The following is a 14,428-nucleotide window of genomic DNA, read 5'->3' as shown; positions in this document are numbered from 1 at the left end:
GGTTGTGGGATACTCTTAATAAAAATCTATAGCTCGTATGAGTGGCGTGTTAGAGTTACAGGAACACCCTGAAAAGATTTCACATATGTGATTGTGAAACTAAGTACCTCCTATGAGAATTGAACTTATTCTAAAAAATAGTCATAAAATCGAGGATAATACAAGCCCGTTATGTGTTGGCTAATAGAGCGTATATCAACACCTTGACTGTTAGGTGTGTGCAAGCAATACTTTATTTTCCAAAGCAGTCATAGCTTATGTTTAAGACCATTATTGACTCTGGAGTAAAGATTATTGTTTCACTAAGTAGGATTCAATATAGAGCATATCTTCATTATGCATAATAATCTCACTTCATCTAATATATTCTCTTTAGTTTTAAAATTAAAATGAGTGGGGAATTGTTAGTGTAATTGCATTTTTACTATTTAAATTATAGTATATGTCTCTTCATTTTTCCCATTGATTTTGAGGTTAGTGGTGTTGGTGAATGTTTGTGGCCATTGTATTATAACATTTCTCCTCGGTACAATCTTCCGACTACTACGCCATATTCATCCACATTTTAGACCCACTTACTCGACATTTATTCTCACTATTTTTTGTAACTTATCACATTATTATCCACTAATTCACATTAAAATAGTGAATAATTTCCACACCTACAAAATAGGGCATCATTCTTCTTGTTTATATACGCATATACAAGATATTCTACACACAATTATCCTATAGGAAAGTTAATTAATTATAAGAATGTGTTCTTTTTTATGTAGCTTTAGACTCTAAAACTTGTCCAAAAGTCGGTCAAAATTATACGACATTGTCAAATTGTATCTTGAAAAAAAGCAAGTCAAAAGTGATATTGTTGGACCACCAAAAATATTTTGCTGCAATAAGTTTGGATCTCTTCAAAAAGAGTGAAATATCTATGCCTCAACTCAAAGATTTTTTATTTTTATTTTTTCAATTGTAATTGTTTCTACTACAGTTTCTTTTAGACCAGATTCCTCCCGTGAGCACCAGAGGAAGACAAACGACATATTGAGAAATTCTTCTAGAATCACTAGTAATCATACCAAAATCATTTTCAGCCAAAATTTTAAGAGCACATCTCCATTAAGTTTGCATATAGACAGCCACCCACTACAGAACAGGAAATAACCTAACGCAGGTCTATCATATATTGCGTGCTCCTTATCAACACTCAATTAAAAGCAAAACATAGAAATGTGAATAAAGTTTCAGCATATAAATGTCTACAGCCATGTCCTATTCATCCGATTTGAAGCTCAACTCACCCAGACACAGGATGTAAAAGGATGCAGAATTCTCACTTCTGCATATCTGATAAGAGTAACCCTAAACCATAGCACCTGATATATGGCCCAAAAAGACACTTTGAGTATCATCAGTGCAGACTGCGTAAAATTCCATGCAAATAACCACCAGTCATGACTAGTGATGCAAAGGAGACAACACCAGCTGGGAAGATCTTCCCAGACTTCTTGAAGCGAGAACCCATCACTCCAAGAAGAGAAGCAGACAGTCCAAGACCCAGCGCCGATGCCAAAACAGGATTTGATGGAAGCATAGTGTAAACACAATACAATACTGATGCTGACAATCCACCAGCAATCAATGACTTCTGGCTTCCACCCTTCAAATAGCCCATTATCCCACCGATTCCAACCAAGGCAGCATAGCCCAGTGTAAGTTTCTGTGACATTGACATACCCTCCTTGTTGCCCCCACTTTGATCTTCACTTCCATTCGAGCCCCCTTTACTGTTGTCATCATTACCGCCATTACCACCTCCACCACTGCCACCATTGCCACTCACACCACCAAAATTGTCATTTGATCCACCAGAGTCTGGTAGAACATCAATACCTTCCCCAGCGGAATCAACTGTAAAGGTGGTTGGCATCTTAGAGTCTGAAACAACACCAACTCTAGTCCCCCAGAAAAGTTGCTTTTGCTCAGTACAAGTGGTTCGAAATGTAGCCAGCCTAGTTGTTAGTGAAGACATAGATTTAGTTATTGCTAATGATGCCTGGCTTCGACCAATAGGAAATTGCCCTTGCCTTGAAGTGCATAGCTGAGATGGAGCCAATAGCAGCAAAGAAGACTGTGAAAATGCCCTGACTTGTACCATAATTGATGATTTAGGTACTATGCTGGATGCCTCTTGCAGATCTCTTGTGCCCAAAAAAATCAGAGTACAAGTGGTGATTTCCCCATCTGACAGGCCCCCACAAGTTCCAATGCAAAATGTGATTGCATAAGAATGAAAGAGTTAGACAAGTAAAGCAGAATCTACACAATTGTTCCAGGTGCAAAAGGGTAAGATGATAAAAGCATAGAATACAATAAACTCAAAATCACTACTAACAAGGGTAAAATAAAAATTAAACTGTAAGAAAACAAGAGAAAATTCTCAAGGTGCAGAGGATGAAGCATCAGAATGAAAGCACATGTGAGTATCCACCCGCGTCCGTGGGAAAACAAACAGGTGCAAGGAGAATTATATATGCATCAACAGAATGCTAAATAAAAGATGGCTGCTACCCTGCCCATTCATAGCGTTCTATGCAAATAGGATTCTTCTCTTACAACTTGAACAACACAACAATGTGCCTAAATAGCTATGAAAGTGTGACAGACTGAAACGTAAAGTGCCTTTGGCAGAACAGGAGGGAATAAGGAGGTATCAAAATATTAAATTATCAAGCTTTCCTTCTATATGTTGCCTATAGAATGAAAGATGATTGCTCATTGTTGACCAGGAGAGTAAGATAGAAACCAAACCTAAAACTTTAAATTTTAATAATCATATGGCCACAGGTTGGCCACATTTTAGATGACACTAATAAGAGATTATCCTCAGACTACGCAGCCAGTTAGAATAATTCGTCCTATTAAATTTGTCCGTATCCAGCTAACGGGTTCTTAGACATTATCTACATTAAAATGTAAAGCAGAAATTAGCAAACAATTTGTAACATTAAATTCAAATTACAGACTTGGACTTGAGTCATTAACCCTCCCTCTATGTCTATGGAAGTCTATCACCCTCAAACGTGAAACCATTTCTTAGTGGGCTCGAAGTCCACAAGCGAAATTCTCCATGCCTCAATTTTAGGATTCACATGAAAAATAACCTCGTGGGAGGAATTCAACATCATTCTCATCTAACGAGATCCTCAAGATATTTTGACTCACCTCTTTCACATGATTCCAAGGACTCCAAGTGATGTTACTCGGCCGAATCCTAGGACAAGAATTTGGGGTGCTAATTTTCATTCCCTATAAAATATAGCCCGTAACTAAGTGTAGTTATAAACAATAATATATCATCACAACGAGATTTATTCCTTTTAAACAATTTCTTGTTTTAGGTTTATTTAAAAAAAAAGTATTCGAGTTAATCTGAGATAAAGAAGAAACAATATGAACTTGGATGACTTAATTTGCACCAGTAGAAAGTCACAAATTGGCTAGAAAATAAATTATAAGGTATAATTCAAATATATTAGAACTTCAATGGATTAAATTGAATCTTTATAAAATAGTTGGGTTAAATAACATAGACTAAAAAAATATATATAAGGGAGTAATTTATAAATTTGATAAAAGTTACAAAAAAGAAAAATTAAAATATATAAAAAAAAAAAGTAGGAAATGAAGAAGGCAACACATAGCTTGGCACTAAGTGACTCTACCAAGTGGTAACTGGTGAGTGATGCATCAACAACTTAAGTTTGGGGAACCATATAAATCATCTTTCTAAAGGAAAAAAAAAAATTAACTTTGTTTTCGTAGCAACAACCGTTTACTTCTTTCCTTCTTCGTCGTTGTAACGCGTATGTTTTTGAACTTCTATAATCTTAATCAATTCATATATCATGAATTTATTACATACCATTTCTTCAGAAATACACCTACTTGAATATTTTCACTTACACACTAACTATAGAATCTATAATTGCTTATAATTAATAGCTTCGCAAACCAGCGAGTGTACATATTTGTTTAATTCAGTGGTCAAATTCTTAGTTCTGCAGTCCCAGAGTATCAATCGTACAAAACAAAAGAGTTAATTACACTTAGACTCCCTCTAAAAATATGGAATTAGACTTTCACTCAAAGAATTTTTGAAATTACACTTACACTTCAAATCCAAACGAAAGGGGATTGGGTGTAAATAGTAAATTCTTTTAGGGGTGTACGAATAATTTTAAACCTTTTTTGCGAAAAAGTATAATCTCGCATTTTCCGGGTCCAAGTGTAATTAACCCTAAACCAAAAAAATAAAATAAAAATGAAATACTCATCTCACTTATGCAGTCATCCGTTACCCATTCGTCCAAAAATAGTAGATACAAGGACGCCTCATCTATGCAATAATATCGGTTCGCAATATATAAATCAGAAAAATACTAATTCATACACTGTTATTGGTAGAGAACGAGTATGTAAATCAACCAAAAGTTAGCATAAATTGGAAACCAAAACCCAGAACCCATAAACCAAACACATTTGCATTAGTTATCCACCAGAAAAGCCCTCATCTGAAACCCTAACAAAATTACTACGAATTTTCTCACCAAAACAACACGCAATTCTCAGCTATTACGTCTATATCAGAAACCCCTTTTACCAATTAATCCAAAACAGAAGATATCAAAAATTAGTAGCAAAAATTTAGGGCAAGGACGAGAAAGGTACCAGAGGACGTATTTTTCCCGGATAAAAAGGTGAGAATAGAAACCGTTTACTCCGGCGCTCTCTCCGTGATCAAAGTCTTTCTTTCTCTCTGATAAATGATTAGAACTGATTCAGTCACTTTCTCTCTGCGAATGGAAGACGTAGAGAGAGAAAAGAGGTTCGTGTGTGTGTTTGAATTGAATCTTTGGGTTGTGAATCTTCGCAAGTCTACACCCTTTACAAGCAAATGATTTGGGGTTCTTATAATTTTATTTGTTTCAATTTAGGGCTCGACTGCTGACGACTCCAGTCCACTTTCTTTCTATTTTTTTACTAATATGTTTCTTTGTATTTTTTGATTAATTGTTATTTTAATTTAAAATAATAAATGAAAGTTAATTAATGTACAATTAATTTTTGAATTAATTAATTATTATTTTAAAATTTAAAATTATTATTTAGTAATATTAAAAAATTTAATAAATAAATCTTATTAACTTTTTAGTAATCAATAAATATCTTAATTAATTAAATATGATCAAATTGTAGAAGCATAATCTGCCTACCACTGTGGAGAAAGTCACAGCAATTGCTTGCAGTTCACAAACACACTACCCTAAAGGTAATATTTTAACACCTGCAATAACAGTATGTAAGAAAGCATGAATTGCAGAAAGGAGAAAATACATGCTGAAAATCAAGAATGAATGCCTGCATTCATTCATCTGAAAAACTGAAACGGTTATAGAGTCGTTGAGCTATATATACAGACTGAAACAAAGAAGAGGAAGAAGATAACTGTTCCTAGCTAACAAGTACACGTGTGTGCCAGTTGGATGCTGACTGATAAAGAAAGAAAGTGCCTATCTACTTATAAAAACGTAAAACAGAAAAACACGATTTTATAAATAGACAAAAGGCAGCTTCATCTCCAGGTGAGTTGTATTAAATAATATAAATATATTTAAATATTTGTCTTTTATGCATTTTTCTCTTTGCAATTAATGTTTTTCAATAAAATATATCTATAATAAAATATTTTCAAACTTTTTCACCATATCATACATAATTTCAACATATGTTATATCTATATCTCGAATTACCAATTTTTAAACTAGTCAAAATTCTATTTTGATTTTTCGTAAAAGAATATACTTTTTAATGCATGGTTTGAAACTTTTCCAACGTCTCCTCTCTCTCTTCAAAACGCATTCTTAGAAATCTCCTTCCCCTTTCCCCTTATCACACCTCCTCAAACCCAACTCCCTTTCTCTCTCTTACTTTGCATAACCAAAAACGCATAACAATCCTACCTTTTTCTTGCACAATTCACATAAACTTTTATTCACAAAATTGAGTTGATTATTACTCTCAATCTTTGTAATTTTTGGGAAGCTCATCACAAAAATCAGTTCATCAATCTCTAGTTGCTCTCTTTTATAACTGACGCATTTAGGAAGAAATGGAGGATGGATCTGTTTGGAGTCGGGACTTTAATTAAGAAAGAAGTGGGGGTTTTCTACTCTTTTATACAAATGCACATACAGTTCCCACTGGTCAACGGCATTTTTGGTCATGTATAATACGTTGATAGGTCAAGAATAATGAGTCACTTTATAATATTTTAAAATATAAATCTTTTAACTGAAAAAAAAAAAATAGATTTCAATTTATAAGTGATAACTTGAAATATATTTTATATTCTAGTTTTTTAGTTACAAGAAAATACTTGTCATTCTATTTAAACTTCAAAGTGACAACTTTTTATATTGTCACTGTATTAAAATTTTCAAGTGATCACATGAAAATAAAATTATTACTATATTGAAATTTTAACGTGACAAGTAACATGTTGCCGCTTTATCAAAATTTAGAATGGGTTATGTATGGATCAGTTTTGACCTAACTGAATTAAACCAATCACATGACAAATGTGATTAGTCACGATTCTTGAAATCTACACCAATTACTTGATGTATTACATTTGTAATATGATTTTTTTTAAGTTAAAGTTTAAGGAATATTACATGTCCGAATCTTCTTCCACACTTACGCACCCCACCTGTTCTCCATTGGCTTCTCAACGGCCATTAGTCGTTGTTTATGCAAGTATTGACAAAACATCAGCAAATATTTTAGCTATGGCTAGAAAAAACCATGCGGATATTGTATTGATGGTGGTAAAAATTTAAGTTTTTATTTTGATTTTATTTAATTACTGATAATTGTATTGATTTACCGCGATTTTTAAATCGTGATCATCTATAGTATAACGGGAACTCAATTTTTCTTTTTTTTGGCATTGACATGTATATTCCACCATGTCTTTCTATCTTCACATTGCACTTGCACGAGTTTACTGGTTCCTGCGCGTGGATTTTGTCGTAACTTAGTTGTCGTTTCACTGTTCCATGACGATGATTTCAAATTCCACCATATGGAGAAAGACGAAAGAGAAAAACAAAAGAGAAGCGAATTAAGCTTATTTGTACCTGCAAACATTTCCTGGAAACTGCAGCCCATTTCCAGGCTATATAACAAATCTGCGAATTTCTGAGAAGCTTGGCCAGTTTGGTTGTCTGCCACTTCATTGAGGAAATGAGGTATGATATATATTTTCTTTTATAGTGATTTCTTTTCGTAAAGAATGAAAGCAACTCCTATAATATTGTAAATGAGCAAATTATTTTTATATATCTTTTGCTAACTCCTAAACAGATTAAGGATAAAAATACTGAAGTATCAAAATTACAAAACTAAAAATTTATTTAAGCCTATTTGTAATCCACTTTAACTTTGTTGGTACTATTGGATTAAACAAAATATTCCTAAGATTAAAATTTTGTATTTCGTATTCACGAATGATTATATATAGTTATCTTGTATTAAATGAATTGATATATAAATAAAAATAATAATATTCAAAAATCCAATATTAAAATAAAATTAATTACCGAAAGCACTTTATTATTTGAAATTATTTTTATAAGAAATCCAGTTTAATAAAATTGATCAAATCTTATTTGTAGGTTTTATATGCCTATTTGCTAGTTTTCAATTTAGTTTAATTTATTTTTATCCTTTATATTGCAATTTTTAGTTTCATATTTTTTATCATATTTGTCATATTTGTTGTTTTAATACTTTTATGCATTTAATATAAAAAATAATAATAATGTAATCATAAGAGATTCAATGAATAGTTGAATTTTCATAAGCATTTTCAATTCAGTAAAATTAGTGCTTTTAATTTTATATATCAACTTTTATTCTTACTACTTTTCTGTTAATTTTATAAATCCATTTATGGGAAAATGTATTTCTCTTTTGTTGATTTATCTATCAACTTTTATTTCTAATTTCAACATAATTAACTCATTTTTTTATTTATTATTTTATTGTACTCAATTGATTCTCAAAATTCATTAATTTGCTTAATATGAAATAGAATTATGCAATTGGAATTTAGTCTGTAGTTGATGTGTCATATACATTTATATATATATATATATATATATGTATTATTTTTTATGGATATCTTTTTATTCTAGCTGTTTTTGAAATTTATTGATATACCATTGTTAGTTGTATCTATACTAATATCGAAAGAAAAATCCTTTCATACTCACAAACGGCGGTTAATGACACTGCAGCATCAATTTTTTGTGATGTCAAAATGCCCTTCATGATAAAATAACTAACTTATTCAATTTTTTAGAATTTACATTAATTGATGATTCTTTTTTTTTAATTAATATAATGTATTAATTTATATATTTTAAAATACAAAACATTGTTTATTATATGCACGCAGGAACAACGTGCCATAGAGACTAGTCTATAATATATTGTAAAATGTGAAAAATTAGTTATTATATGCACGTAAAAACAGCGTGCAACAACGACTAGTTTAAAAAAAATAATAATTCAAGTTGACTAGACCTTGATATCAAAATAACTATTTTACATATAGCTAGTGGCCAAACAGTTATTTAATTATATTTCAATATCAACTACCATATTTGTATTTTAAATTTAATTATTTTAAAATGAGTAATTATATATCAATTTTTTCAATACATATATTTTTTAGAAATATGTTAAAATATTTATATTTATTCATTTTTTTCTAAAAATAATTAACGTTTGGTTAAACATATATATTTGTCAATTTCTTGTAAAAACCATATATAAGTTGTTGATTATATTATATTTGTTGTATATCTACTATATTTATTAATTTATTCTTTCTTTTAAATTCTTTTTTTATTAAAAACTTATTAGAAAATAAATTGATGATGATTTAATGTGTAAAATGTTAAAATATATTGAGAATAATATAATTATTCAAAGTATGAGGGGCATTTTTGTCAAATCAAGGGGATAAATGTTGCATTTATTAATTTAGAGGGTAAATATTATATTAAAAATAGTTTAGGGAGGCAAAATATATTTTAATATAAGGAAATAACTATGTCAATTGTATTAACTACATGTAAGGTGAGATTTTAAATTTAATTATTTATTATATTTACAATCTTCAGCAATTTAAGATTTTAACTATTGATGTTAAAATAAAATTAATTAGTCAGAAGTCACTCATTTAAAATTTTCATCTACAATTCTAATTTAATAAGATTAATAATTTTTTACTCACAATTATATTTTGATATTTATTTGTTATTATATAAAGAGATACATAGATTCAAATTTAGAATAATATTTTATATATTATTCATGTGTTATTTATTTTAAATTTTAATGTTCCATAAAAAATATTTTTTTTAAATAATTAAGATTTCTTATAGCAAAGTAATTAAATTGAAATATTATTTGTATATTTACTTTTTAGGTGGATATATTACTAATTCTCTAAGCAGTTTAGAGCAATTAGAAGTATTAACATTCCCCTATATTTCGGTGAAATAGTGAAATCCCCCTGTGTTAATTTTATAAGTGAAAATTTTCTTGTATTATTTAAGATACAGCAAAAAAGTTCCTCTATGTTAGAAATTAATGGGGACTGTTTGACACTCGCCTATTGCGTGACTAGGCTTCATATTTTACCTTTTTTAGAGTTACTCTAGGTGTGCAAAGTTCCATTTTACCCCTTTTTTGTCCTTTATATATATTTTAATAGATTAAATATGATTAATTAATTTAAATTATTATTTAATCTAACTATATTTAAATAAATTATATTTATTTATAAAAGATATTAATTAAATTCCAGAACACCTAAAAAATACAAAAATTTGAAAAATTCAAATTTAAATTGAAAATTCATAATACAAAAATATAATATACTAAAATTCACTTTTTAAATTTAAATATTTATATAAAAATAAATATAAATTAATTATTTAATCTTTTTAAATATTCATATAAATATAAATTAATTATTTTAATTATATTAATTAATAATATATATTAATATATATAATTATATATTTTAATTATTTTATTTGTGCTTTATTTGTAAAAAAATAAAATATTTTTTCCCCCTTCCCTCACTGCCGGCCGCCATTGAAGGCAGTCACCGCGCCCATCGCCCAGATCCCTGGGCGACGGCGGTGGCCAAAAGAAGTGGGCGACCCCAGTCACCCAGATTGAGGGAGACGTTGCTCCCTCATTTGGACGACAATCGCTTTGCATCCAGTCACCCAAATGAGTCGACGATCGGTGGCCCCCTTCTCGCCGCCCACGAGGTTTCGGTAGCGATGCATTGCGGCCTAGATTCTGGGCGGTGATGGGTCGCGGCCACAAGGCTTTGGGAGGCGTCAAAGCGGCGATGCGTGGCCATCCATAGAACGACGTTGCCCATCATAGAGTTGCTACCGTCGCCGCATCTATATATATATATATATATATATAATTATATTGTGTATAACGATATATATAAATAAAAATTATATGTATAGTATGTATATACTTATATGTATAATTGTATATATATAAATAAAAAATATACTTTAAGTTACTTCAAATCTGGACTATCCATTTTTTTACTAGTAAGATTAAAGGCTGTCATTACAAGGGTATAACGGCAATTTGGTAAAAATTTTAACGGTACTAACCACAATTAACGGAAGGGGAGTGTGTTACAATTTTAAAAAATACAGGGGTTTTTTGCCTATCTTTTTAACATAGGGAGTTTTCAAATAAATGTTTAAATCAAAGGGGGGTTTTATGAAATTTACCCAAATTGTAATATTAATATATTAACACACATCTAGCAGCATTTAGAACACTTCACAGAATCCCTTGTCTATTTATTGAAACATAATGGTTTAGTGTTCTTTCGACAAATGTTTATTCCCTCCAGTCGTATCTCCTTTTCCAACTTCAAACTCAATCAATTCACAAAATTGAGCGCTAATTTTTCTCCGAATCCTCAGTTCAATTTTGTTTTCAAAAATACTGTTGAGCTAGATAAGTAAGTCGGCATTGGGGAGGATGTCTGACTTAATACAGAAGGTGCACCATCGACAAGATCTAAAGAAGTGTCCTTTTTCAATCGAAAGGATCATATTCCAGTCTAATTAGAGGAAGGTCATCGTGTTCTCAAAATAAAAATAAGTGCTTCCATATTTGAGCCAGATTCAATAAGTTAGCCTCAACCATTTTGGTCCATTCTTTTGAACTCACCACATTACATCTCATATCTTTAAAAATTTACAATATTAATACCAAGTCTTAATTCCGTTAAATTTTTGAAGGGTTATCTCATACTATACCCTGTGTTTTACAGGCTTTCAAAATTAACTCCACATTCCATTAAACAAATAAAGGCCAAATTCATTGACAAAAAGCCCCTTCTACTAACGGCAGTTAGCATCTGTTAATGGCAAACTAGATGTGAAACTCACGTGCCCTAAGCAATTATTGGGTCAAAAAAGAGAAAAATGCCACTTGGATCAGAAATGTATCATTTCAACTATTTTCTCACGCTTTATGAAATTATATATTTTTTTTCTGTAGGTTTAGTTAAAATTTGCATTGTTGGTCCAAAAACAAATATCAAATTTTGTCCTTTTTGGCACTCTGTATGTGATATTCAATTGGACATTAGCTGGTGATTTTTAGAAGCAAAATTATCACATGTCCTTCACGTGCATACAGTAAAAGTCAAACCAATTAAGTAGATTTGGAAAGATTTTCTAGAGGATTAGCAGATGGGTTTAGAAACTATTTTTTTTTTTCCTTTTGGCAATTTTAAGACGGCTGGTTTTTTATTTTTTATTGAATGCGTTTGAGGCTTGTGTGTGTTATGTTTTTCTCTCCCAATAATCACTAGCTAAAGACTATGTGAAATTATGTGGAATGTGAACTAATGGTGGAGTGAATAAAACTAAATTTTATATGATGCATTTTTTAATGGAATCTGTAACCATATGCAAAATCCTATTCTATAAAGTGTGTGGTCAAAGTTGAAATAGCTCAATCTTCGGGGACCAATGTTGTAATTTTGCCATCGAAAGATGTTAACATTTAACAATGGTTAGTGGGAGAGGGCTTTTGTGCAGCAATTTTGGCCTTTGTTTGTAATTTTTAACAAAATATGGGTCAATTTTAAAATTTTATAAAGCATAACATCAAGTATGAAATGACATTATGCTGTAGGACTAGATTTGTAATTTTTTCCGTATGAGGGACATCTGGAGCCAGGTCAAACGAATTTATCTTGTCTTTATTTGTGTAGCAATGGAGGATCTGTTGAACCGGGTGTTGCTGTTGTAATCATCGTTGTCACAATCATTGTGACTTTTGGATCAGTTTGCCTTATCAATGCTTGTAATCGCCATAGTGCTACCGCTCAGATGTCACAGACAACCACATCCTCTGATAGAAATGATGGCGATGTGGTTATAGATGTTGGGAGGGCAGCTGAAGCGGCTACAGATATTGCTATTGAAATGCAAGGTTGCTGTTGTGGCGGCGGTGATGGCGGTGGTTGCGGAGGATGTGGTGGAGATTAAAATCAATATGAGATATTAAATATAAGTATATGAGAGTAGGCATGTACGTACAGTGATGGAGAAGGTGGTAATAGAGGTTCTAAAGGAAAGCATGAAAGCCGCATTTACATTGAATAATATGATTATGGGGTGATAGATTAAGTATGATAAAAACATGGGATATGTTCTAATAGGAGCGATACCATCAATTTTATGAAATTACAGAGATACAAAGGATACGATTTTACCCAAAAACATTTCGCATGGATTTTTCGAGCAATTGTGCAGTTTAACGACATGGATATGTTGCGTTATTCAAAATGTGCTATATCAAGTTTTACAACAGAATATTTGCTCTTTATATCTAACAATATTATTTGTTACTTTACACTATCATTGGCTCTTCCTATTGGCACAATGTTATTATCAGTCCCCAGATCCGTTTTACCCTAGCATGTGTGTGGTGTGGGGGAGTCCCTTGAGGCCTACATGTGATGCACAAAATGAAAAACAAGAGAATGGTCCAATAGCTATGATACTGCTAATTAGCAAGTAAAATTCTCGTTCAAACATGTATTTGCTAACAAATTTAAAAATGAATTGTTCAAACATATATATTAAATAATATAGATTAGCACAAAAAAATTTACTTACTAATTAACTCGATGCTAAATTTAACATCTTGAGCCATTTCCTTGTAATATAACAACAATGTTTTGGGTTAGGATCTCCACAAGTGCAATGGCGTATGTAGTCAGATCGCTCGATAATTTTGTCCCGAAAATAAATTTATGATCTTCTGTAATTCACTACCAAATAAAACTAGTCGAAAAATTAAAAAGTCCCAAATGAACTAGATGCATGCAAGAAATGCAATAATTTCTAGTCACTTTAGCTTTTTGCACGAAATTTGGACTAAATGAGTTATCTTTTTTTTTTTAAATTACAATTTTCAAATCGAACCAGAGTTAAAGTACCATCGCCCAATAACGAGTGGACTAAAATTATATTTTTTCCAAACCTTAAACTAAAAGGCACGAAGGCCCTTTTCTACTCTAGGGATTTTTAAAATGATGAATTTATGGGTTTTAGGTCATCTTATTGCCACCTATTTAAGAAATATGTAAATGCAAAATTTTGAAGACATTAAAAGTTAGATAAATGCTAGATATTCGTAATCTCTAATATATAGTATCCATCAAAATTAAAAAAGATATATATAATTATCGCTATATATGACCAGAATCCCCCATACTTAAAAGACGCAGCAAAGGGAGAAAATAAAAACCCTAGCTATATAGTCTCCTTCCCTTAATTTGCTCAATATCATTATTTAAGGAATATTTTGAGGATGAACTAACTGAAGTTTCATCATTTTAATTAATGGTTTTATTATTATTTTTTAAATAATATATAATTTATTATTCATACAATATATTAAAATTAAACGATTGATTTAATACATCAATACTTCAAAAATCAAGAAATATATTTAAACAAAATAAAAAATTAGTATAAAAATAGAACGTAAACTTAAACTTACAAATTTTTATATTATGATCAACCTTCGGCCTTAAAGGCGTATTAGATCTATATTTTTGTACTTTTGTTTCTCGAATTTTTAACAGAAATAGTCTTAATCCATCTCAGGATTTTAAAAGAACTCATGCCATGCACGTGTTGCTTCAGCAGAATTTAATAAAATTAAAATTATAATTTTTTTTTGAAGTTATGGTATTTGTAATGTGATGATTAAGTTC

At 30.7% G+C, this 14,428-nt stretch overlaps 1 protein-coding gene across 1 annotated transcript; it reads right to left on the bottom strand.

The window, feature by feature from the left end:
* On the bottom strand, nt 1,101–4,986 carry LOC105176869 (protein FATTY ACID EXPORT 2, chloroplastic-like). The gene is made up of 2 exons (XM_011099805.2): nt 4,732–4,986; nt 1,101–2,244 (listed from the first exon to the last, which is right to left on the bottom strand). Exon 2 carries the CDS (start codon nt 2,156–2,158, stop codon nt 1,412–1,414), a length of 747 nt encoding a protein of 248 aa, XP_011098107.1. The 5' UTR covers nt 2,159–2,244; nt 4,732–4,986; the 3' UTR covers nt 1,101–1,411.

The sequence above is a fragment of the Sesamum indicum genome, linkage group LG14 (genome assembly GCF_000512975.1).
Source record: "Sesamum indicum cultivar Zhongzhi No. 13 linkage group LG14, S_indicum_v1.0, whole genome shotgun sequence".
In the NCBI taxonomy this organism is placed as follows: Eukaryota; Viridiplantae; Streptophyta; class Magnoliopsida; order Lamiales; family Pedaliaceae; genus Sesamum; species Sesamum indicum.
This window is presented reverse-complemented; position numbering and strand designations above follow the sequence as displayed.